Genomic DNA, 27,507 nt, shown 5'->3' with positions numbered 1-27,507 from the left:
ACTTTGGCTCTCGTGGACTTGTTCTACTTTTCTTCAGCTTCAACTTGAACTTGCATATGAGCAACTGATGGTCTGTTCTGCAGTCAGCCTCTGGCCTTATTCTGATATTGAGCTTCTCCATCATTTCTTTCCATATGTGTGGTCGATTTAATTCCTGCATATTCCATCTGGTAAGCTCCACGTGTATAGTCACTATTTATGTTGTTGAAAAAGATACTTCCAATGAGTAAGTTGTTGGTCTTGCAAGATTCTATCATGCAATCTTCTGCGACATTTCTAACACCAAGGCCATATTTTCCAACTACTGACCCTTCTTCGTTTCCAATTTTTGCATTCCCGTCATCAGTAATTATCAATGCATCTTGATTGTGCGTTTAATCAATTTCAGACTGCAGAAGTTGGTAAAAATCTTCAGTTTACTGACCCTTCTTCATTTCCAATTTTTGCATTCCCATCATCAGTAATTATCAATGCATCTTGATTGTGCGTTTAATCAATTTCAGACTGCAGAAGTTGGTAAAAATCTTCAGTTTCTTCATCTTTGGCACTGGCAGTTGGTGCGTAAATTTGAACAGTGGTCTTGTTAACTGGTCTTCCTTGTGGGTATACGGATATTATCCTACTACTGACAGTGCTGTATTTCAGGATCAGTCTTGAAATGTTCTTTCTGACAATGAATGCAACCCCGTTCCTCTTCGTCATTCCCAGCATTGTAGCCCATATGACTGTCTGATTCAAAATGGCCAATACCAGTCCATCTCAGTTCAGTAATGCCTAGGATATCGATCTTCAAGCGTTCCATTTCATTTTTGACAACTTCCAATTTTTCTTCCTTCAGACTTCGTACGTTCCATATTCTGATTATTAATGGATGTCTGCAGCTATTTCTTCTCATTCTGAGTCATGCCACAAATGAAGGTCCTGAAAGCTTGACTCCATCCACGTCATTAAGGTCAACTCTACTTTGAAGAGGCAGCTCTTCCCCAGTCATAGTTTGAGTCGCTTCTAACCTGAGGGGCTCATCGTCCGGCACTGTATCAGACAACATTCCACTGCTATCCATAATACTCTCCCTGTTCAATTCTTTTCAGAAGTAAACCGCTATGCCCTTCTTCCCAGTCTGGGTTAGTTTGGAAGCTCCACTGAAATCTGTCTGCCATGGATGACCCTGCTGGCATTTGAAATACCAGTAGCATAGGTTCCAACATCTCGACAATACACAAGCCACCTCAGTACAACAAACTGACAGACGAGTGATAACTGTGTGACAATAACATAAGAGGAGAAAAAGCTATCTAAAACTGATTCTCAGGTGTAAAAATTATGAAATTACAAATTCATCGCCCAAATCTAGAAACTCAATTTAGAAAATTGTTTCTGGAACCACTGAAAGTACACATTTAACCTGACAGGTTATCCAATGTTGCGCACCTTGACAGTGGTAATCAGATGGTAACCATTCACTAGCCATAACTCTCCTCCAGTTAACAGTGGTTTTAAAAAAGTTCTGTCAATATCAATGACTCTCAATAAAGAAAAAAAAAGAAAACAGCACAAACAGGAACTTAGGTATTTACTCAGGTATTTCTCCCTCTCAATTACTGCCACACCTATTAATGATAAACAGTAAATAATTAAGTATATGTTTTCTCTCCTTTCTCAATGAGTAATCCTGGAATTTTGAAGGTATGATAAGAGCAGCTGAAGAAACGAATATGCATATAATTAAAATCTGAAGAAAGGAAGAAAGGTTTCCAAATTTAGCAATGGTTCTTAGTTGAAATGCTGTTTAGGTAAAAAAAAAATTACATTTATTATTCACCTGACTATAAAGCTTAAACTTGCTCATGACAGGATCTACAGAAATATACCAAAAGAACAAAAATTATAAACTATCTTACCAACTAGAGACAACATTCTGACATATATCCTTCTAGTCTTTTTTCAAATCATATGGTTTTTTACAAACCTGGAATATGATGTAGGCTATTATGTAACCTACTTCCAAATAAGTTTCTACAACGTATTTGTTAAAGGCTCATATAGTATTCCATTGTATGATCATATCATAATTTATCTAAGCTCATCCCCATTGGCTGGAATTTAGGTTGCATCTGATTTCTTTTGTTATTTTAAGTAACACTACAACAAGCATCCTTGCAAATAAGTATCAACACATACTGCTGACTCCTTAAAATAAATTTTGAGATGTGGATTTTCTGGGTCGAAGGGATACATATGTTTAAGGTTTTCCACACACATTACCACAATGCCCTTCAGAAGGCAACGGTAATTTTCACATCAGTAAAGAGGAAATATACTTTTTTAGAGGGTAAACAGGCAAGTCAAAAAACATAGTAAAAAAGCAATGGTCAACACTTCATTAAAAAAAAAAAAATTGTTCTGTAAGACAACAGTGTAGGACATGACATCCTAAGTTGGTTAAAATTGGTTTCAACTCAAGTTACTGTCTTAGTCAAACTGTGTGCAGCTCTAATGCCAAATAGCTTAACATGAGAGATAAAGAGAAAACAGTAATTTAGTATTGGGGATGTGTACGTTTGGGGAGGCTGCTCAGCAGACAAAGCTTCTGCTCCCCAATGGTGGGCGCCTTCCCAAACTAATCTGTGTTGATCCTGTTCTTCTGAAAACTCTTATCTCATTAACAGTTATTGCCAATATTTTGTACTTAAGTTTTCTGTTTTACGTATTTAAGTATTATTTCCCCAGTGTGATGCAAACCTTCTTAGATATGCACCTTTGCCATTTACATTTTCTATATCCTTAGTATTTCTACATATTGATCAGTTATTCCTTTAAAAACTCTTCTTATAGAGTTAAAAGGTCTGTGCTTACTTTAGAACCCTGGTGGTGCAGTGTTTAAGAGCTCAGCTGCTAACCAAAAGGCCAGCAGTTCGAATCCACCAGTCACTCCTTGGAAACCCTATGGGGCAGTTCTAGTCTGTCCCATAAGGTCACTATGAGTCAGAATCAACTCGACAGCAATGGGTTTGGTTTTGCGTTTTTTGGATGCTTACTTGGACTGTGCAGAGAAGTTTGCAGCTGCAAAAACAGCAGCTTCAACTTCTACATTATCATGTGAATCCAGACTCTGACGAATACTGTGATGAGCATTCTTCCTCTCAGGAATTATTGACGCCAGACTTCCCAACATCCTAGAGAAAGAGAGAAACCTAAGCTGAACAGGTGCATAGTTAAGTCCAAGGTCAACAAAGGAAGAAGCAAGGCTAAGCAAGCAAGACTGCCAAACTAAAGCTTGTAGGTAATTCCCTAAGAGTCAGGTTAATAAAGCATCAACCTTAGCAATAGCAGTGATTCAAATTCTAAACACTTTCACATACTTCAATATGCCAGAAAAATTAAAACGACTTATATAACATGAGCAAAATAAAGAAACTTGAAATACATCTCAGGTACCAAACAGGGCCCAGAAAAGAAACTTCTGAATTATTAAAGCATCAAAATGACAATTTTCCAGTGTTGCATAAAGAAGTCCATTTTAGCAAAGCATTAAGAGCCCCACATTTTTTCTATTAAACAAATACACAAAGGAAAAAAAGTAACACTTTTTAACCCTTTTTTCCACATCAGTAAATACTGATACAATACTTTTAAAATCTATCCTCATCATTAAAAGAACAGAGGTGGAGGGCTCCCCCTGGGGCTCACAGCAGAGTATGCAAGGTTAAGAAAGGTATCATTTGTAATTGAAATTCTATTCTATTAAATTTAGATTTAAAAAGAGAAAATCAATTAACTGGCTTTAAAATACCACACAGCTGCTCACAATTAATCACACAAAAGGCAGAGGAATGACAAAAGCAATTGCTACTCTTGACTTAACTCTGAACCAGAAGGTAGAACTGGTTCCTGCTGTGGGAAAAATGGAATCTTGAGGAAGAAGTGACATCCCAGGCTTTATATTAAAAAGGGGATTGTCAGGGCAGGGTAAGTGAGAAACGAGACCTATAGTTTAGAGAAGTGAATTTCAAAAATCTGAAAAAATCATACATGACTCCACAAAAGTATAAAGAGACAGCAAAAGTTATAAAGAGAACATGGTCCAAGCTGGATATAAGGCTTCTAAAATGAAATTCTAATAAAATACACTATCATGTTTTCAATGCCTAGGAAGAAAATTCTAAAGAAAAGACTGGTTATACCCAGTGTTCTCCAACGAGCTCAAATATAAACGATCATATGTAAAAATGAAAGGCAGAGTACATAACCAAGGAACAACACAAAAAACTGACATAAAACAATTGAGAACAGAGCCAGGAAGGCAAAAGTTCAAAATGAGCAGAGGCTAAGCTGTATTCAGATCCACTGAGTTATCTTATTGGAACACCCACAAAGACGAGCATTTCAAACACAAGTTAGGCTACAATTTATAACTAAAGTAGTATCATAGATATTAACTGAAAAGAATTCACAGACTGGAATGGTTACACTATTTTTGCATTGAGTCTTAGTCCAAAAACCAAAAGTAAATCCTTAAAATTAAAAAATACACACACACACATACACACACACACACAAACTGCTTTTCTGTTCATCATTACAGCTTAAACAATCTTGTGGTGAATCATTATAACAACACAGTATACCGGAGTGTGATGGCTCTTGCCACAGGATCATTACTATGAATTACAGAGAAGATTCTCTTCACAAATTCATCCACATTTAGAATCTTCTCCAAATGCTTCTCACTTTGTTGAGTAACTTTAAGAACACACAGCCTCAGGAAATTGTTTCTATGAAAAACCAGAGAAAAGATAAATTAAAACCATTTTTGGAAAGTAATACTTAACTAAGGATCAAAGCAACACTAATGATAATAAATTTTAACAACAGACAAATGTTTTACAATCTTATTACTATTTGTTTCACCACTAAAGAAGTTAAGTAAAGTCTGTACTTTAGGGGGAGATTAAGTGTGAGCAGTTAGCTATTTAGTTGTTCCTGCTGCAGGAAAACAAAACGGCAGTGACACAAGAAGCAGCCCTCAAGTCGAAACTTTGATAGTAATTTAACGAAGATCAGGGAGGTTAGATGGTCTTCCTCCTCTCTCAGGCTAATCCTACAACATCTTTTCTCCTTCAAGTCTGATCTGGTAGGTGTGTGTGTGCACACAGGCACACAGAGAAGGACAGAAAGAAGGGGGTGGTGGAGAGGGAATGCGGCGGAGAAGAAAAGGGAGGAGTTTATTCAGTGCTTACTTCTGTTCAGCCACTTCAGACATGCATCTCATCTTACAAAACAAACTATTAAATTAAATCAGAAACTTCTCAAAACAGTCTGTACAAAGCCACCGATTTTTCCAAAATATAAGTAACAAAGTTGTCTTAATTTGATTTATCCCATTCCCCAAAAAAATAAGTATTCTCTGAATTATACTCTTCATATTTGCTTAAGACCTCGTTAAATTTCACCGTAAGTTTGCACACTGCCACATGCATCGCTAAAGTGGTAGCTAACCCTGGGAAACCCTAAAAGGCAAAACGAACAAAGACTACAGTACAAAGCAAAGAAATACGAACAGAGTGCTTTAGGACACTGAAGCCTTACAAAGACTTACCCAACTCTGAAAACATCAGCTAACTTTAGGAACGCAGAATTGATGAGAATAGGGAAGGGATACTTCTGAAAGAGTCTGGGAAAGCGAACAACGGCTTCACACTGTTCACCAAGTTTGCCAGATCTTAGACCTGTGAAAAGCATAAAAAAGGGAGAACAGCTTGTAAATGGGCAGCTACAAGGCAAAAATAGCAAATAACACTGAATTCCACAGTAAAGTAACAATTCCTTAATCATTCTTAACAATTAGGTAAATATGACTATAACTCATTATCTTTTAAAAGTAAAAAATGGAATATGAAATAGCTATATGGTAGATTGCCACTTTCAGACACATAGTATAATGAAAAAGGAACATTTTTTTTTAATTCAAATTTTTTTTTTAAATTGTACTTCAGGTGAAGGTTTACAGAACAAATAGTCTCTCATGAAACAGTAGTACACATATTATTTTATGACACTGGTTAACAACCCCACGACATGTCAACCCTCTCCCTTCTTGCCTTTTTTTTTTTTTGGTGAAAATATACATAGGCAATGATACACCATTTCAAAAATTCATACACGCACAGTTCAGTGACATCGACTACATTCTTCCAATTGTGCTGCTATTCTCACTTTAGATGAAGGTTTACAGAACAAAATAGTTTCTCATTAAACAGTACACATGTTGCCCTATGACAATGGTTAACAACCTCACAACACATCAGCACTATCCTTACTCAACCTTGGGTTCCCTATCATCAGCTTTCCTGTCCCCTTCTGCCTTCTAGCCTTTGTCCCTGGACTGCTGGCCTCATTAGTCCCATTTGGTTTTATGGGGCTGTCCACCCCCCGGCTGAACGGTGAACCTCGGAGATGACTTCACCACTGAGCTAAAAGGCTGTCTGGGGGCCATACTCCTGGGGTGAAACATTTTTTTTTTTAAAAAAAAGGTAAGTATTTATTAAGAATATTCTGGGCTATAAAATAAATTTGAAAGGACTGATCATACAAAGCATGTTCTCTGACCACAATGGAATTAAATTAGAAGTCAATGAGAAAGATACATAGAAAATTCCCAAATACTTAGAAATTAAACAACATACTTAAAAGTAACTCATGGGCCAAAGAAGAAATGAGAGAAATTAGAAAAATACTTTGAATGAAAATGAAAGCACAATCTGTGGAATACAGCTAACGTAGTGCTTCAAGGAACACTTACAACATTAAACGCTTATATTTTCTAATATATGCAACGTCTCAACTCATTGATCTAACAAGAGTGCCAAGATACTTCAATGTGGAAAGGATAATCTTTTCAATAAATAGTTCTGCAACAACTGGACACCTACAAACAAAAATATAAACCTCAATACTTGTACCATATACAAAAAATTAACTCAAAATGAACCATAAACCTAAATATAAGAGCTAAAACTATAGACCATGCAGAAGAAAGCACCGGAAATCTTCACGACCTTGGGTTAGTCAAAGAATTCTTAAATAAAATACAAACACACAAACCATACAATAAAAAAAGTGGTAACTTGAACTCCATCAAAATTTAGATCATCTGTTCTAAAAATAATAAAAAGAAAAATAAAAAGACAAGCCACACACCAGAAGAAGATATTTAAAAAACACATATCTGATAAAAGGCTTCCTCCATAATTCTTAAAATTAGTAATAAGACAAACAACCCAATTTTCCAAATGGGCAAAAGATATGAAGAGAAACTTCAGTAAAGAGGAAATATGGATGGCATACAAGCTCATGACCAGATGGATGCTCAGCATTGCTAGCGGGCTGGAAAGGCAAGTGAAAAATCACAGTGAGATACTACTACACATCCACTAGAATGGCGAACATTTAAAAAGACGGACAATACCAAGTGCTAATGAGGACGTGGAGCAACTGTAACTCTCCTACCTGGCTAGTCGGGATGTAAAACTAGTTACTTTCAAAACAGTTCAGCAGTTTCTCACAAGGTAAACATACACTTAGCATAAACCTGGAAATCTCACTTCTAGATATTTTTTCTTGTTGTTAGGGGCCTCTAGTTGATTTTGACTCATAGTGACCCCATGTGACGGAGCAGAACTCCCCCGTAGGGTTTTGGCTGTAATCTTTACGGAAGCAGAGTGCCAGGTTTTTCTCCCATGGGGCCACTGGGTGGGTTCGAACTGCCAATTTTTCAGTTAGCAGCCGAGTGCTTAACCATTTGTGCCACCAAGTATCTTTACTAGATATTTGCTGTTGCTGTAAGGGGCTGTCAAGTCGGTTCCAACTCATAGCGACCCTGTGTACAACAGAATGAAACACTGTCCGGTCTTGTGCCATCCTCACAATTCCTTGTTAGACTTGATTGAGCCCATTGTTGTAGCCACTGTGTCAGTCCATCTTGTTGAGGGTCTTTCTCTTTTTCACTGACCCTCTACTTTACCTTGAGCATGATGTCCTTCTCCAGGGACTGGTCCCTCCTGATAACAGGTCCAAAGTATGTGAGATGAAGTCTAGCCATCTTCACTTCTAAGAAGCATTCTGGCTGTAATTCTTCTAAGACAGATTTATTCATTCTTTTGGTATATTCAATACCTTCACTAACACCATAATTCTTGGTCTTCCTTATTCACTGTCCAGCTTTTGCATGCATATGAGGTGACTGAAAATACCACGGCTTGGGTTAGGCACACCTTAGTCTTCAAGGTGGTATCTTTGCTTTTTAACACTTTAAAGAGGTCTTTTACAGCAGATTTGCCCAATGCAATGCGTCTTTTGATTTCTTGAGTGCTGCTTCCATGGGCATAGACTATGGATCCAAGTAAAATGAAATGCTCGACAACTTCAAACTTTTCTCTGTTTATCATGATGTTGCCTACTGGTCAAGTTGTGAGGATTTTTGTTTTATGTTGAGGTGTAATCCATACTGAAGGCTGTGGTCTTTGATCTTCATCAGTAAGTGCTTCAAGTCCTCTTCACTTTCAGCAAGCAAGGTTGTGTCATCTGCATACTGCAGGTTGTTAATGAGTCTTCCTCCAATCCTGATGTCCCGTTCTTCTTCCTAGAGTCCAGCTTCTCAGATTATTTGGTCAGCATACAGACAGAGTAAGTATGGTGAAAGGATACAACCTTGATGCACACCTTTCCTGATTTTAATCCACGCAGTATCCCCTTGTTCTGTGTGAATGACTGCCTCTTGGTCTATATACAGTCCCTCATGAGCAAACTTAAGCATCCTGGGATTCCCATTCTTCGCAATGTTATCCAAGTGGAACGAATTTTCAATATTTACTCATGTGAAATGAAACCATGTGTCCACATGAAGATTGGTATGCAAATGTTCACAGAAGCTTTATTCATAATAGGCCCAAACTGGAAATAATTCAAATGTCCATCAAGTAGTGAATAAGGACACAAATTGTGACCTATCCGTACAATGGGGTACTACTCAGCGATAAAAAGGAACCAACTGCTGATTCCTACAACGACACGCTTAGATCTCAAAGTCATTACACTAAGGGAAGGAGTCAGACCCCAAAGACAGTATGTTGTATGATTCCATTTACATGACATTCTGGAAAAGGCAAAACCAGAGGGGTGGAAAACAGACCAGTGGCTGCCAGGGGCTGGGGAGAGGGGACTAGCTGTAAAGGAGCACGGGGAAACTTTTTGGGGGTGAAGGACTGGTCCAAGTCTTGATTACGATGGTGGATTCATGACTGCATACACTTGTCAAAACTCATCAAACTGTACACTTAAAAAGTATACCTTTAAAAGTGTACCAACTTAAAAGTGTACCTTAAATTATGCTTCAATAGACCCAATTTCAAAAATTAAAAAACCCAACAGAGTTAACATTCAATCTTAAAAAAAAGTCATTAAGAATGAATACCTTGATAGGAAGTTAATAGCACCAGCTTCAAATATTTCCGTATTTTAGTATTTTACCATCCGCGAAAATGTGGATTATAACTGCACAAAGAATAAATACCAAATACAACCATGATTTACCTTCCCTTGGAAACAAAGTCACAGACCACACAGATTTGTTTATAAATGTGCCGGTCTAAAATGTACCAAAGACCATTCTGATCCGGTGGGAGAAATGTTCTGATTTCTAATACTACTTAATTGTATTGAAGATAAAGTAAACCTTCATTTCTCTAATAAAGACACCAGGGTAAACGAGCTAAAAAGTAATAAATCTCTGGCTTATTTTCCAATATAACAGTCTTAGGAGAGAGGAACTTTCGGAAGCAGGCTGGTGCTGACAGACTGGAGCCAGGGTGCAAGAGAGCAGAGAAGAGCTTTATGGCCTTAGCAATAACCCTGGGCTGGGGAGGCTGCAGTACCCATCTTGCTTGCTCTAAGGCCAATTTCGACTCCAGAATAAGCCCAGGACCCAAAACAGGAGCTGAGCCCATCAAATCCTGACCTAAAAGGGGTTCTTCACTTTATTTCTGCCACTAGCTACAACCAACCTGAGGAAGAATGCCCTCATCAAAAGATTCTGACACCACAGACAAAATTAAGGCTGAATGATGTGCTTACTGTTTCTGTATTTTACTTTTTATTCTCCCACCAGAGAAACAGATCTTTTTCCTTTTCTCACCTGGAGCTTAATTCAGTTGCAACATGCAGGTAGAGTAGGGGAAACTCAAGTAGGCCGTCTGTAAATTACTTCCTCATTCCAGATTCATTTGGCAACAGCGACACCACTCGTTAGTCAAAACTTAGCACTTAAAATGTGTGGAGCATTTTGCAGGGCTACTGGTTTCAGCTCTGCTTCTGCATCACAAACATTTGCTAGGCTTCCACTCCAAACCCATGGAATCTCTGGAGCCGTGCCCCAGGCTCGTGTTCCGCTGCTTTGAGAAAGAAGGCACCTGGACTGTCACGCTGACTCTGCCACCTGACAGTCTGCCTTGCTGACTACACTGATGTTAGGAAACCCGTGGCTACCAGCCCTAAGAATGGTTTTATTTGAGCCACAAGGTTTTTAAAGGTTTGAACTCAATACCAAATTTTAAAAACGGGGTTTTACATAAAACCCAGGATTTCTGGGGTTTTTGAAAAATTAAAAGATCTGAAATGTCACTGAAGAAGGTGGGAGTGTCTTGACCAAGGAAACATGGTGGAATTACAGGTCTGTGCTGAAGGCCAGTTTGGGTGTGAGATGATTGATAACAATAGCCATGTACCCATTGTAGGGTTTTCTCCAGCAATGCCTGGCTGCCTACAGGCCCACACGACCATAACAGAACTTGGGATGAGAATTTAAACACCCGTAAGAACGTCAGTGACGGGAGGGACCACGAACTCTAAGCTGGACAACAGTGAAAGCAGGAAGTGGCAGGCAGACAGGAGGAAAACAGAGGTGAGAATACTGGAGATGCAAACGAAAACAATGTTCCAAACAGCAGCGAAGGACAATGATGAGGACCATGATGACATGCAGTAAGTGCTCCCTCTGTGCCAGACAGTCTACGGAGCACTTGCTGTTAGGCGCTGTCGAGTGATCTGACTCTTAGTGACCATAGTGACCATGTGACAGAGCAGAACTGCACCACAGAGTTCTCTCGGCTGTAATCTTTACGCCAGCAGATTGCCAGGTCTTTCCCCTGCAGAGCCACTGGACAGGTTCAAACTGCCAACCTTTGGGTTAGCAGCCGATCACGTAACTGTTGCACCACCAGGGCTCCTTAAAATTCCTATAATTGTATGAATCAGATACAATTATTATTCCCATTTTACAAATGAGGAAACAGGCAAAGAACAGGGAAGCAACTTGCCTAAGGTCCAACAGCTAATAAATGGCAGAGCTGGGATTCAACTCCTGGCAATCTGGCTCCAGAGCCTATGGTCCTAACCATTATGCTACAATGTATCTGCAGCAAGCAGCTGGAAGGATGGAGGTTAAAATTAAAGAATGGAACAGTTGAATTAGTAATTTCAGAGTGGCATAATCCTGAGAGATGACAAATTCCAGGGAACTGAGAGGGAATAACCGTAATCATGGTACACTTGGGGTTTGTGGTGTACATTAATCATGTTTTCAAAATAGTATAAATTTCCAGGTAGGTGACTGGCTGATTGAGCAGAAAATGAGTTTATTCAAAGACTAATAAATAGCTTCAAGGCTAAACTTCTAGGAACAACCCCGAATACCACACTACCCACATGGTCAGAGGAAGAATCAACACTGTTGTTGCCAGCAAACACCAGACGCTACAATTAGCTTTGCTGTCACAAAGAACACTGCAGCCGCTGCTGCTGGCAGGGCAGGCGGATGGGTTTCAGCACAGCTTCCAGACTAAAACAGACTAGGAAGAAAGGCCTGGCAATCTACCTCTAAAAATCGGCCAATGAAAACCTTATGGCTCACGACAGAACACTGTCTGACTCGATTGCTTTGGACACGTCGTAAGGAGGATCGCTCACAGGAGGAGGACACCACGTCTGGTGAAGCAGAGGGTGGGCGAGGGAGACCCCTGGTGAGATGGGTAACTGCAATGACAGACCTGAACATGCCAGCAAGTGTGAGGATGACGGAGGACTGGGCAACGTTTCGTTCTGTTGTACGGAAGGTCACCATGACTGGAGTCGCCTTCTGGCAGCTATCTAAACCCAAAGCTTATTAAATGGATAAGGACAAAGCCTCAGTAATTCATATTTAAAAAGCAGAAACAGAAGCTACTGAAATGACAGTCCACTGAATTGATGATGCATTAATACTAATGCATGCTTCCCCCAAATTCCAGAAATTATGCCTATAAACGTACACAGTGTGATATATAAAATAATTGTGCATTATCCACATTTCTTAGAATACAAATTTCAGTTTGTGAATACCAACTCTTAGAAATATTTAATAATTCACTTTGTAAGTTACAAGATGCAGCACTCAGTCATACATAAAAATGATTCTACTGAGTTTGTTAAACGCTGATCACATAAGTTGTGTGTATGTGTGTGAGAGAGACAGAGACAGACACACACAGAGAAACTCCTTTTAAAATACTTCAGAAATGGTATTCCTTGGAGTACATTCTAGAAAACTATAAAGTTGAAACTTGTAGCCTTCTATGATCTTTGTCTCACAAAACAGATAAACTATCGTTAATAGGCAAAAGATGAAATGATTCAAGATTCAAAACACTATACATTCTAATGAAATTGCCTATTTCATAGCTTAGTTTTTTAACAGCTTTCGAAGGTACAACTTGGTGAGGTGAAAAGAACAGGAGTTCTGTCCGTATCTTGAACAAATTACCTTCCTGAGTCTGAGATTTATCTGTAAATACTCACCCAGAGCACTGTGGGGGGACTGAACATAATCACCAAGTATCTAGGACTGACACCTACTTTACAGCTTTTAAGCACTCAGCAGCCCTCTGTTCAGTTCTTACGGACCTACAATATTTCCATTTCAACTGTTCTTGAAGAAGAGTAATGTTTGTTAGTTTTTTTCTTATCACAATTGCAAATTTTCAGAAATTAAACAATTCTAGATTTCTCATTTCTTCAATGCCCCATCCTGATCCCTGTTCTAGGACCACTGTCCTGCTCTCAGCACAGGACACGTCCAGCTGGACCAGTGATACTAGAACTGGTAGGAATGTTAGACAGCATTAGACCTACAACTCTTACTGGGGAATAAGGGAGAAGTGTATCAGAATGGAGAGGGAAAAACTGTAGTATTTAAAAAGCATATTTAATATTATAATTTTATATTTCAGGGGGAAAAAACTTGTAGCTCTGGTAATAGAAAGCAAAGATCAATATCATTTTCTTGGCTGGTGGGGATGCACTAAAGATACTGTGACTCACACAAAGGAATGTCCCATTGGGAGGCTGTGGCATTTTTATGTTGATAAAAAGCAGATAAAGGCCACAAAAAAAAAAAAAAATTCTGAGAAACTTTTATCTAATCAACCCACTAAAAATGTTTACAGGTTAAAGAACAAACAAAAGATGAAAACAACAACAAAAAAAGTGGAGTCCCAAGAAGTTAACAGATATGTCCAAGTCAAAGAGCTGAGAGGTGGCTCAAAGGGGACATACAGGCAGATCCTTCTGAATCCTAGTCCAATTCTCAGTACACTTTACACTGGCTACAGATAATCAAGAATTAACTATATTAGCTGCAAGTAAGTTTTTCCTGCACAATAAAAATTCGTGAAGTACAATGGGACAAGTTTCTCATTAATATCTAAGTTCTTTACATGCTGACATATATCTGCCCTTGCTTTCCACATCCATAATACACATGTATACCACTCTATCACTTAGTATGTGTAACGAGCTTGTCGGGTCAATGGTACTGCACCCACTTTCCATGTTAACAAACAGCTAGATGAAGTAAGTGACTAGTCCATGATGATAAAACTTGCATAACTGAAACTGAACTCAGTCAACTCCAGAGCTCCTTCTTCGGCTCTAAGATGCACCCCCCACCCCGCCCCACCCCCATCCAGTGCCCCTAAAGAAACAGAACTCATGGAACTTGTCTGCAGGGAGCAAGGAAGGCCATGTCTTTTGGAAGGTCTTGGTGGTATTTAACCTGCCTAGTAACCCACAGAGAGCAAAGAGTTACAAAGATCAAATGAATCTTCACAAAGCTGTTACTAAATTATTATGTAGCACTCTTAATGAAGACCTGGATTCAACTGAACATATTTAAAAATAATTTCACAAGGCAGAGCCAACATGGCACTATAGACAGAAGCACCACGCTGTCCCTCCACAGCGAAGACTCGAAAAACTAAGTAAAACAGAGACAAACATCACTCCTGGAAAGCTAAGCGTCAAACGAAGAGATAAAGAAAACAGCCAAGCACCCAATGGAATAAGAAACTGACAGAGAACAGAGAGCTAGGAGAGTTACAAGCAGAGGCCCCTATCAGCTAATGCAGCACGGATCCACCATCTTGGACTCCTGTCAGAGATAGGCAGACAGGGAGTAGGGGAAAGCAGATTCACGGAGCTCCCAGCAGGAGACAGAGCATCTGGTAACCAGCGATACATGCTTTCCCACCCCCCACCCTGTCTCCCACTGCTCAGCCTTTGCTACTTCCCAGCTGGCCGATCCGCGGCTTCCTGGTGGGCCACCCCACAGATCCTTGGCAGGCCGATTCGCTGCTTCCCAGTGGGCCAATACAACGCCTCCCATCGGGCCGTGACCATGGCACGGGAAGCACTGGTTCCATGCCACACGGACTCGCCCCACCCACAATGGCTGTTTACTTTACTGCTATTTCTTTGTTGTTGGTGTTGCTTTTCTTGGCCTCTTCTGCTTTCTTCCCTGCCTCTCACCTCCTATCCCTCCTTTTTCTCGAACACCTAACTCTGTGTGCCATCTTTGCTTCTTCTTGACAGGCTGTGAAGCGCCACTCAGCTGGGGAACTGCTTCCCTGGTCCGCGCCACAGTGCTGGTGGGATCCCTGGAGGCTTCTTTTATTCTTTTCTTTTTTTGTTTGTTTTCTTTCTTTTTTCCTTTTTTTCTTCATTTCTCAGTTCCTCCTCTTTTTCTACAAACTTTTTTTCCTGTCTCATGAATACCGGGCGCCGTGTATCATCTCCACCCGTTCTTCCTGGGCTGTACTGCGCAGCTTGGGAGCCGCTTCCCCGGCCTGCGTAGCTGCGCCAGTGGGATCCCTGAGAGAAGTTTTTTGGTTTTTTTTTTTAATTTTTATTTATTTTTTATTTTTCCTTTTTGTTTTTCTTCATTTTTCAGTTTCTCGTCTCACCACTCCAATAGGAGGCTCCCTCAGAACTTTTCTTTTTTTTTTGGCTCCTGTTTCTCTCTCCTCTCTCTCTTCTTTCCCATACCCAACCTAGCTCCACATATCACAACCTCCCCCTCCCCCTCCTTCCTGCCTATCTGCACCATGTGCTGAACACTGCACTCCCCAGCAGCACAGGCACAGCCTACTGGAACCTTCCCTGCGCTGACCCCCGGCTCTCCTTGTCGGCCCTCATACATGCCACAAACAACCCATTCCAGCCCCTCCCCTTCAGTCAGACCTGCCCTGTTGCACCATACCTGAGTGACTGGCCCTGTCCATTGGACAAGGAGGTGAAAAATATCGTGTTCACAGACAAGCAAACAGCAGAAGAACACACAGATCGCCTGCTAAGACGTATTCCAATAAAACAAAAAAGTAGGACAAGACAAACAAATCTACAATCAATAAACGAAGAAAATAACTACTGAATGTCCTGAGAACAGCAGAAAATATCAAAACATATTAAAAAAAAAAAAGGACAAGATGGTTCCGGTAGGCGTCCAAAATAAAAACACCAGATAACTTTCCAGTAGAAGAAAACGCACTAGAACTACCTGATAGGGAATTCAAATCTCTAACACTCACAATTATCCAAGAGTTGAAGCAAAAAGCAGACAAAAATGAGGAAAAAATAGACAAATTCATGGAAAAGGTAGACATAGTCATGGAAAATACGAACAAAAAAAAAATGGATGAATTCAGGAAAACAATACAGGAACAAAATGCCAAAATAAATTCACAACTAGAAATCATATAAAAACAACAATTAGAAATCCGAAAGACAAACAACACAATTTCAGAAATGGACAAGGTCATAGAAGGTCTGAGGAGCAGGTCTGAATCAATGGAAGACAGGATCAGTGAAATTGAAGACAAACACTTGGATACAACTTTGAGAAAAAATCAAAAAAGAACTAAGAAAACTGAAAAAACCCTGAGAATTATGCAGGATACAATCAAAAGCAAAAATGTGTGAATGACTGGAGTTTCAGAATGAGGGAGAAAACAGAAAACACAGAGAGGATCACTGAAGATTTGCTGACAGAAAACTTCCCCAATATCATGAAAGATGAAAAGCCAACCATCCAAGAAGCTCAATGAACCCCATATAGGATAGACTCCAGAAGAAAATCACCAAGGCATATCGTAATCACTCGCTAAAACCAGAAACAAAGAAAGAATCCTGAGAGTAGCTCGAGAAAAATAAAAAATCAAATACACAGGAGAAGCAAGACTAAGCTCTGATTACTTGGAAGAAACCATGCACGCCAAGAAGGCAATGGGATGGCATATATAAAACCTTGAAAGAAACAAATTGCCAAAAAAGAATAATATATCCTGCAAAACTCTCACTTAAATATGATGGTGAAATTAGGACATTTCCAGATAAACAGAAATTAAGGGAATACGGAAAAACCAAACCAAACTTACACGAATTATTAAAGGGAGTACTTCAGTTTGAGAACAAACACCATCAGATGACAGCCTGAATCTAGGACGCAAGATCAGACTAGCCAGATACCAACCTAGGAAATGAACTCTCAAGGACTATTCAAAACCAAAAGATTTACAACGGAACCAGAGAGGTTAATCTGCAAATGACAACAAAGTCAGAACAATAAAAGAGGAAATAAACAGTGTAGGTATAGAACTTTCTAATGGTGACGAAGGCAAAGCGATACCAAGTAATAATAGACTGGTTCAAACTTAGGAAGATAAGGGTAAATTTCCAGGTAAACATAAAAAAAGTTAACAAACCTACTCATCAAAATAAAGAAGAAAAACATAAAGTTTCAGTAAAAACAGTATCTACAAAAACGAAAGAAATGGAAAAAAATCACAAACAAAAGGAATTCAGCACAAAGAAAATGTCAGCACCACAAAAAAAAGCACTACAAAATGACAGCAATAAACTCACACTTACCAATAATTACACTGAACATAAATGGCTTAAATGCACCCATACAGAGACAGAGAGTGACAGAATGGATAAAAAATGAGGATCCATCAATATGCTGTCTACAAGAGACACACCTTAGAAACAAAGATGTAAGTTTATTAAAAATCAAAGGATGGAAAAAATATATCAAGCAAACAGCTACCAAAAAAGAGCAGGACTGGCAATACTAATCTCAGATTAAAACAGACTATAAAACAAAATCCAGCATAAAAGACAAAGAAAGGCACTATATTATGAGTAAAGGGACAATCCATCACGAAGACATAACCATAATAAATATCTACGCATCCAATGACAGGGCTCCAAAATGCATAAAACAAACTTTAACAGCACTGAAAAGAGAAATTGACAGTTCCACTATAATAGTAGGAGACTTCAAGACATCACTCTTGGTAAAGGACAGAACATCTAGAAAGAAACTCAACGAAGATACAGAAGATCTAAAGGCCACAATCAGCCAACTTAAACTCACAGACATATAAGAACACTCCACCTAACAGGTGCAAAGTACACATTCTTTTCCAATGCACAGGGAATCTTCTCCAGAACAGACCACATCTTAGGCCACAAAGCAACTCTCAACAAAATCCAAAAACACTGAGATAATACAAAGTATCTTCTCTGATCACAATGCCATCAAAGTAGAAATTAACAACAGGAGGAGCAAGGAAAAAAAATCAGTTACATGGAGACTAAATAACACCCTGCTTAAAAACCACTGGGTAATAGTAGAAATCAAAGATGGAATCAAAAAATTCCTAGAATCAAATGAAACACATCATACCAAAACCTTTGGGACACAGCAAAGGCAGTGCTCAAAGGCCAATTTATAGCAATAGATGCACACATCAAAAAAGAAGAGACAAAATCAAAACAGTAGCTACACAACTCGAACAAATAAAAAGAGAACAGCAAAAGAAGCCTACAGCCACCAGAAGAAAGGAAATAATAAAGATCAGAGCAGAAATAAATGAAATAGAGAATAGAAAAACAACATACAGAATCAACAAAACGAAAGTTGGTTCTTTGAAACGATCAACAAAATCGACAAACCACTGGCCAAATTGACAAAATAGGAGAGGACATCAATAACTCAAATAAGAAATGAAATGGGAGACATTACAATAGATTCAGCTGAAATAAAAAGGACCATAACAGAGTATTATGAAAAACTATACTCCAACAAATCTGAAAATCTAGAGGAAATGGACAAATTTCTAGAAACACATTACCTACCCAAACTATCACAAATTGATGTTGAAAATCTGAACAGACGCCATAACAAGAGAAGAGACTAAAAATGTAATTAAAAAAAAAAAAAAAACTCCCAACAAAAAAAGCCCTGGCCCAGATGGCTTCACTGGAGAATTCTACCAAACATTCAGAGAAGAGTGTACACCAGTAGTACTCAAACTATTTCCAAATATAGAAAAGGAAGGGATACTTCCAAATCCATTCTATGAAGCCAGCATAACCCTGATACCAAAAACAGGCAAAAATGCCACAAAAAAGATAATTACAGACCAATATCTCTCATGAATAGACACAAAAATTCTCAACAAAATTCTAGCCAAGAGAATTCAGCATAATATCAAAAAAATAATACACCACAACCAAGGAAGATTCATACCAGGTATGCAAGAATGGCTCAACATTAGAAAATCAATCAACGTAATCCACCACATAAATAAAAGGAAAGAGTCACATGATCATCTCGACTGATGCAGAAAAGGCATTCGACAAAATCCAATACCCATTCCTGCTAAAAACTCAATAAAATAGGTATAGAAGGGAAATTTCTCAACATAATAAAGGGCATCTATGCAAAACCAACAGCCAATATCCTTCTTAATGGAGAGAGGCTGAAAACATTCCCCTTGAAAACAGGAACAAGACAAGGATGCCCTTTATCACCACTCCTATTTAACACTGTGCTGGAAGTTCTAGCTAGAGCTATAAGGCAAGAAAAAGAAATAAAGAGCATCCAAAATGGTAATGAAGAAGTAAAACTGTCCCTATTTGCAGATGATATGATACCATATATAGAAACCCCAAAAGAGTCCACGAGAAAACTACTGGAATAGAAAGATTTAGCAGACTAGCAGGATATAAGATAAACATACAAAAATCCACTGGATTCCTATACATCAATAAAGAGAACAAAAAGGAAATCAGGGAAACAATACCATTTATAATACCTCCTAAAAAAATAATATATTTAGGAAAAAATCTAACCAGAGATGTGAAAGACCTATACAAAGAAAACTACAAAACACCACTGTAAGAAACCAAAAGAGACCTACATAAATGGAAAAACTGTACCATGCCCACGGATAGGTAGGCTCAACATTGTGAAAATGACAATTCTACCCAAAGCAATTTACAAATACAATGCAATCCCGATCCAAATACCAACAACATTCTTTAAAGAGATGGAAAAACTAATCATTAACTTTATATGGAAAGCGAGGAAGCCCGGGATAAGTACAGCACTATTAAAGAAGAATAAAGAAGGAGGACTTGCACTACCTGACCTCAGAACCTACTATACGGCTACAGTAGTCAAAACAGCCTGGTACTGGTACAATGACAAATACATTGACCAATGGAACAGACTCGAGAACCCAGATGTAAATCCATCCACCTACGGTCACCTGATCTTCAACAAGGGCCCAAAGTTCATCAAATGGGGAACAGACAGTCCTTTTAACAAACGGTGCTGGCAAAACTGGATGTCTATCTGCAAAAAAAAATGAAACAGGACCCATATCTCACACCATACACAAAAACTAATTCAAAATGGATCAAAGACCTAAATATAAAACCAAAAACTGTAACAATCATAGAAGAAAAAATAGGCTCAATGCTAGAGACCCTAATACACAGCATTAACAGGATACAAACCATAACCAACAACACACAAACTCCAGAAGATAAGCTAGATAACCAGGATGTTCTAAAAATTAAACACTTATGTTCATCAAAAGACTCACCAAAGAGTAAAAAGAGAACCTACAGACTGAGAAAACAATTTTGGCTATGACAAATCCAACCAAGATCTAATCTCTAAAATCTACAGGAAAATCCAACACCTCTACAGCAAAAAGACAAATAATCCAATCAAAAAATGGGCGAAGGAAATAGACGCTTCACTAAAGAAGACACTCAAATAGCTAGCAAACACATGAGGAAATGCTCAAGATCACTGGCCATTAGAGAAATGCAAAGCAAAACCACAATGAGATACCATCTTACCCTGGTATTCCTGGCACAAATCAAAAAACAGAAAATAACAAATGTTGGAGAGGTTGCAGGGAGATTGGAACTCTTATGCACTGATAGTGGGAATACAAAATGGTACTACCATTTTGGAAACGATATGGTGCTTCCTTAGAAAGACTAGAAATAGAAATACTCTATGATCCAGCAATCCCACTCCTAGGAATATATCCCAGAGAAATGAGAGCGGTCGTCACATGAACAGACATATGCACACCTATGTTCACTGCAGCATTGTTCACAGTAGCAAAAAGATGGAAACAACCTCGATGTCCATGAACAGATGAATGGATAAACAAACTATGGTACATATACACAATGGAGGATTATGCAACGATAAACAACAATGATGAATCTGCAAACCATCTCACAACATGGAGGAATCTGGAGGGCATTATGCTGAGTGAAATAAGTCAATCACGAAGGACAAATATTGTACAAGATCACTACTACAAAAACTCATGAAAAGGTTTACAAACAAAAAGAAACAATCTTTGATGCTGGCGGGGGGGTGGAAAAACACTAAATACACAATACATTAAGTTGTAACTTTGGTGAAGGGTAAGACAGTACACAATACTGGGGAAGCCAGCACAAGTTGTTCAGGGCAAGTTCATGGACGCTCCATGGACACATCCAAACTCCCTGAGGGACTGAATTACTGGGCTGAGCGCTGTGGGGAACCGTGGTCTCAGGGAACATCTGGCTCAATTGGCATAACACAGTTCACAAAGAAAATGTTCTATATTCTACTTTGGTGGGTAGCGTCTGTGGTCCTAAAAGCCTGTGAGGGGCCATCTAAGATACTCCACTGGTCTCACCACTTCAGGAGCAAGGGAAAATGAAAACTAAAGACACAAAGGAAAGATCAGTCCAAAGGACTAGTAGACCACAACTACCACGGCCTCCACCAGACCGAGTCCAGTACAACTAGATGGTGCCCGGCTACCACCACTCACTGCTCTGACAGGGATCACAATAGAGGGTCCCTGACTGAGCTGGAGAAAAATGTAGAACAAAATTCTAACTCAAAAAAGACCAGACTTACTGTTCTGGCAGAGACTGGAGAAACCCCGAGAGCATGACCCCCGGATGCCCTTTTAGCTCAGTAATGAAGTCACTCCTGAGGTTCACCCTTCAGCCAAAGATTAGACAGGCCCCTAGAACAAAACGAAACTAATGGGGCACACCAGCCCAGGGACAAGGACTGGAAGGCAGGAGGGGACAGGAAAGCTGGTAATAGGAAACCCAAGGTGGAGAAGGGAGTGTTGACACGTCGTGGGGTTGTTAACCAATGTCATAAAACAATATATATATACTGTTTATTGAGAAGCTAGTTTGTTCTATAAACCTGCATCTAAAGTACAGTTTAAAAACAAGTGACCTTGTTAAAAATAAGAATAATTTCACAATTTCAACTTAGCATTTTTAGAAACGAGCCACTTTCACTGCTTGGAAGATCAGGGGACTGTGCCGTCAAGTGGGCAAAATGCCCACGACTAGAGCTCGTGGTAGGAGAGCTGAGCTGGTGCAAGGCCAACCGGACGACCCTGCAGTCTTCCTTCAATTCCCGCAAGCGGCCAGAGCCCTCTCCGCCCCAGAAGCACACGTACCGGGCCAACCCCCGCCCAGCGGCGCCGCGCGCGTGCGCTCTCCCCGCCTCTCGCGAGGGTACCACCACCTGGGGGCGCCATTTCCCCCTCGTACGTTCTGTCCGCTCAGCCCGCTCTTTCGGATACCTTTGTCCAGTTCCATGAGGGCAGAGTTAGCATCCAGCTCCTGTTCGCCATAGCCGGCATCTGCCAGGAAAGACTTAGTTGAGTTTGACGCCATGACCCGAATAGTTACTTGACTAGCCTATTCAAACAGACTGAAAACTCCAGCACAGCCTCGCCATCTTCTTCCTCCGCTTTCTCGCGGACTTTCCCTCCGCGCTCTGGCAAGCCGTGATACGCATGCGCCCTGGCCACCCCACGGTTCGCCAGCGCCTCTCCGGCCCCCCGCGCAGGCGCTCAGGGAGCTGTTGAACTCCAGGTTCCCGCGGAAAGGCGAAAAGGAGGCGGGGCTCCGGAGGGGGAAGTGACATAAGGCGCCCTGACGCCACGGCAGGAGCCAATCAGAGAGCGTGACGTCAGTTTGGCGCGGAGTTTGGTGGCTGGAGTTTACAGTGGCGGGAGTTGAAGGCAGTAACTGGTCGTGTTCTTAGGGAGCAAGCTACGGTTTCTGCGGAACCTCGGGCGTTTCCAGAGTTTTTTCTTCAATTGAGCCTCTTCCTCCGGCCCAGATGCTCTTCAGTTTGGTGCTCCGCCAGCCCCAGCTTGGCGTCCCGAGAAATGGTGAGTAACGGTCCTAACCGCTGCACGTTGCTGGCGGGGTCACCTCCCTGAAACTCGACACCCGGCCGCCGAGAGGGTCCCGCGGCGAGAGTGAGGGGCCTTAGCGCGGGATGCTGAGGAAAGCTGCGTTTTCATTGCCTCGGGGTACTTTTTTTAAAAATCGTTAACGTAGGCCCAAGGAGGGAGGGAAGTAGAACTGACCTCCAAGGTCGTTTGCGGCCTTACGTCCATGGTGCGCGTTAACTAGACAGTGCTGGCGTTTTGACAACGTATAATGCACTCCCAGGAGCTGTGTGAAGTGGACACGACACGTGTTCATTAATTCATCCATTTGTCGTAGAACCTTAGAGCTCGTGCTATGTTAGATGATACACCAGTGAATGTGACGCGCTGTTAAGGAACTTAGTCACGCTGAAAAGGCACAACATCTGCTTCGAGCAAGGTCAAAAGCTATGGTTTTTTCCCCCTGATTATTACATGTTCATAAAAACTCGAAATTATAGAGTGGAAGATCTCCGTAACCACAACATCCCCCAGAGATGACCACTATTCAAAGCTGAACTATATAGTATTTTGGGTTTTTCCAATGCCAGTGGTAATGTGGATTGTTATTTACAGAAATGGGATCAAAATGTTTTGTTTTTCATTTTAACGGTATAGCTTGGATAGCTTTCCATGTTATGTAGAAATCCAACTTATTCTCTACAGTTCTTTCGATTCCTTAGGTTAAAACATTGGCAGCAAGAATTTTGAGCGTGGATTTGGGTGTCTGAAACTTTCTGTATGAAACGGAGTTACTACCCAGGCTAGTCTTAGAAGAAATTAAATTTCAGACATTTAAATGTCAGCTACACTGGGAGGTCTTCCTTCCCCTTGAGACCCTGTGGAAAAGGAAAAGAATCTGAGAAGGGAAACTTCTATATTTAAGGGGGAGGTCTAGGAAAAGGATGTTGGAAAGGGGACTGAGGCGTAGCCCCTCAACTTCCTGCTCCCAGTTTAACACTTCATACCATCCTTACTGACTTACCTTTTAAATAAACGTTTTGACTGTATTCTGAACGCCCGGCTTCCTGTCTCTCCTAGGACCATGCATGAGAAACTTCTCTGACTCTATGTCATGAGTGGTAGTACTGCATACTGTTTAAGAGCTCTGTCATTGGAGTTAGATTTGAATTTTAATTCCAGCTCCACTCCTTACTATCTGTGTGACCTGAGGCAAGCCCCTCTTTCTCACCACAAATATTGTCCTAATTCTCCACTCTGTCTACTTCTTCCCCTTCCTTTCTTTTTCCAGTTCACTAGTATTCATTCATTGCTATGTGTTAACCACCCGTAGCTGAATGGTCGATTCCAACTCATGGCGCCCCCATGTGTGTCAGAATAGAACTGTGCTCCATAGGTTTTCCATGGCTGATTTTTCGGAAGTAGATCACCAGTCCTTTTTTCAGAGGCACTTCTGGGTGGACTTGAGCCTCCAACCTTTTGATTAGCAGCCAAGCACGTTAACTCCTTGCACTACCCAGGGACTCCTGCTATGTGTTAGGCACTGAAATTTTTAGGACTGTCTTCTTTTCCTTCCCCCTTCAATGTTAGAGTTCCATCCTTGGCTCATTTTCTTCTTCTACCTACTCTATTAGATGATCAGTGTCACACCCAGGGCTTCTTCCACTGCAACAGCTTCCCTTGCCTATGCTTTAGACCCAGTCCAATAAAAGCTATATGGACATCTTCACCCAGATGTTTGGTTCCACAAGCATCTCAAACTCAGACGCCCAAAACTGAACTCAGTTTTCCCCCAAACTTGCTGTATGTATTACCTAATTTAGGGATTGGACTCATTATTTTAAACCAGTTTTCCCAGCTGGAAACTTTGACATCATCCAGGATCCCTCCATCTTCACTATTACATTCAAAAAGATTCTTTAAAATCTCTCAAATCTGTTCTGTCTTCTCTATCACCACCGATTCTCCCTCTTCACTCTGTCTTGGACCTGTTCTATCCTTACCGTCCTGTTTCCCTAGGTTGGGCCCTAAAACCTTCTTACATGGACTCATATCTCCCAAGGGACCTCTGAGTTTCCCCCCTCTAGTTTATTCTCCACATTGCTGCCAAAAGTCTTTCTAAAATGGAAATCTGATTACTCTTCTGTGCATTTTTAAATTTGGTATCAAAATTTTTTTATCATGAGTTTAAACAGATGCAAAGAATATAAATTTTGACAAATTGTGAATACTGACATTTAAAATAAAAATGCTACATCCCTCTTTTAAATATATCTGTTGTTAGGTGCCGTTGAGTCAGTTCCGACCCATAACGACCCTACGAACAACAGGGGGCTACCTGTAGAATGCATTCATATACTACTTGTGTAATTAAAAACAAGTTTTAAAAGATAGAATACAGAAATAACACACACATATATTTTTTAAAAACAGTGTTATGAGCAATAATAGAGGAAATTCTGCACAGGGCATTTTAGGGGAACAGTACTGTTCTACTAAAGGCCGCCAACCTACTCATGGGGTTTAGGGAAGAGGTCCTGAAAGACCAAGAGGGAATCAGATGGGGAAAGTGGCCCAGGTGAAATGTCACATCTTTTGTGACGATCTCTCTAATACACCCTTCAAAGAATAATTTTCAAAAAAGTTAGAAACAGGGTTCTTATGCAAAATATAGTAGACCCATGTCAAGGATTTTAATCAACTCCTAGTTTACTGAGGGACCAGTAGGATAGAAAGACTGGTTCAAAAAATAATTTGAGGAAGGGGATTTATATAGTCAGCCAAAGGAGTTCTGAAATGAATGTACTTATAGAGAATTTAATTAAAGAATTTTGTCTTTAAGTTGTGTGCTTTTATTGAACTGGCCTTTAAGTTAGTGTGCAGGTAAGCCTTGGCTGCCTCCGCATCTCAGCCAACTCCCAGGGAGACCAAAAGCCTTCATACATCTAATGTTGGGGGAATAAGAGGGGCCAAGATGGCCGACCACTCAAAATAAAACAAAGTAAAAAGAGCAAGTATTAAGGCGTGTTATGTGTTAGTTGCCATGGAGTGGGTTCTGACTCTCATCGACCCTGTGCACGACAGAATGAAACACTGCCTGGTCCTGTGCTGTCCTCAGAATCCTTATTACGCTGGAGTCCTTTGTTGCCGCCACTGTGTCAATCCATCTCATTGAGAGTCTTCCTCTTTTTCGCTGACCCTCTACTTTACCAAGCATGATGTCCTTCTCCAGGGGCTGGTTCCTCCTGATAATGTGTCCAAAGTACATGAGACAAAGTCTCTCCATCCTTGCTTCTGAGGAGCATTCTGGCTGTTCTTTCAAGACAGATTTGTCCGTTCTTCTGACAGTCCATTGTATATTCAATATTCTTCGCCAACACCATAATTCAAAGGCATCAATTCTTCTTCGATCTTCCTTATTCATTGTCCAGCTTTTGCATGCATATGAGACGATTGAAAACACCATGGCTTGGGTCCTCAAAGCAACATCTTTGTTTTTTAACACTTTAAAGAAGTCTTTTGCAGCAGATTTGCCCAATGCAATGCAGTATATCGAATAGATTATAAATACTACAGTGATTTGTTGATTACATCCTTCACTTTTTCAAAATATGAACAAAGTCTTCTTTAACTGGTAGACATATTACATAGTTGCTTTTCCCCCTTTAACTTATTTGCATTTTATTTCCCCCACAGAATTTATCCTAATGTAATTTAAGTTTATGCTTGAACAGTTCTTTTATTAATTGCCTTGTCATATTACTATGTGTCAAAAAATATATTTATATTGATGATTTCTTTGTCATAAGGCTCCAGGTGTTAAAAGTTTCTTCTGGGTTAATTATTGTAATTATTAGTAGTACACAATTGATCAAAACAATATAGATTACTTATTTTGATAAGTAATTGTTAAGCAAAAAATAAAATTTTATTGGTAGTACATCTTTCAAGAGATGGATCTGGGTGAGTGTTTATGATGTCTTTAGCAAAGGAATTATCTAGCTGTCTCTTAGATGGAGTCCCAGAAGTGGTTATACCTTGGTCAATGCAAGGTATAAGTGTGGGGGGGTGGAAATGCCTTTCATTTGGAAAGTAGAGAAAAGCAGTGATGAAGGGGGGTGGGGGGGAGAGTCTCAACTTTCTTAGATCAATTTTAGAAATGCATATATATATGGAAGTTGAAGATCTGACAATAGATTCTCTGAAAATTCTGCCCTTGTGTAGTCCTTGAGAAATATACATGTAATCCCAGGGTCTAAAATTGTACATTGAGGAAAGAGTAGGTTTTTCCAAATGACTGTGCTGTGGAAAAGCATTCCAGGTACCTGTTCAGAAGTAGAAAACAGCATAGCATAATATGGATCCAAAAGTGACTGATGATGTGGAATGCATGTTGTGGGGAGAGCAGAAATGGAGGGAGTAGGCAGGAACCAATCACGGAGTACATGTTAGACTGTACGAGGGTGTTTGGTTATTAGTCTGTAGACAGTGAGGCAGAATTGAGAGGTCACTGTATAATTGTAAAGAATTAGATTTTCCAGAGTATATCACCTTCAATTTC

General features: G+C 40.0%; 2 protein-coding genes across 2 annotated transcripts in view; one reads left to right on the top strand and one right to left on the bottom strand.

The window, feature by feature from the left end:
- INTS7 (integrator complex subunit 7) overlaps positions 1 to 22,521 on the bottom strand; it is a 107,669-nt gene extending 85,148 nt beyond the window's left edge. Inside the window, exons 1-4 of the mRNA XM_004387538.3 lie at positions 22,347 to 22,521; positions 5,600 to 5,729; positions 4,629 to 4,775; positions 3,039 to 3,176 (exon numbers count right to left, since the gene is read on the bottom strand). Coding sequence (XP_004387595.1) covers positions 3,039 to 3,176; positions 4,629 to 4,775; positions 5,600 to 5,729; positions 22,347 to 22,440 — 509 coding nt within the window. The 5' untranslated portion in view covers positions 22,441 to 22,521. The remainder of the gene's footprint in view (positions 1 to 3,038; positions 3,177 to 4,628; positions 4,776 to 5,599; positions 5,730 to 22,346) is intronic.
- A 355-nt stretch (positions 22,522 to 22,876) lies between these two features.
- DTL (denticleless E3 ubiquitin protein ligase homolog) overlaps positions 22,877 to 27,507 on the top strand; it is a 41,577-nt gene continuing 36,946 nt past the window's right edge. Inside the window, exon 1 of the mRNA XM_004387537.3 lies at positions 22,877 to 22,943. Within this exon, the coding sequence (XP_004387594.1) occupies positions 22,892 to 22,943 (52 nt within the window). The 5' untranslated portion in view covers positions 22,877 to 22,891. The remainder of the gene's footprint in view (positions 22,944 to 27,507) is intronic.

The sequence above is a fragment of the Trichechus manatus genome, unplaced genomic scaffold (assembly GCF_000243295.1).
Source record: "Trichechus manatus latirostris isolate Lorelei unplaced genomic scaffold, TriManLat1.0 scaffold00187, whole genome shotgun sequence".
NCBI lineage: Eukaryota > Metazoa > Chordata > Mammalia > Sirenia > Trichechidae > Trichechus > Trichechus manatus.
This window is presented reverse-complemented; position numbering and strand designations above follow the sequence as displayed.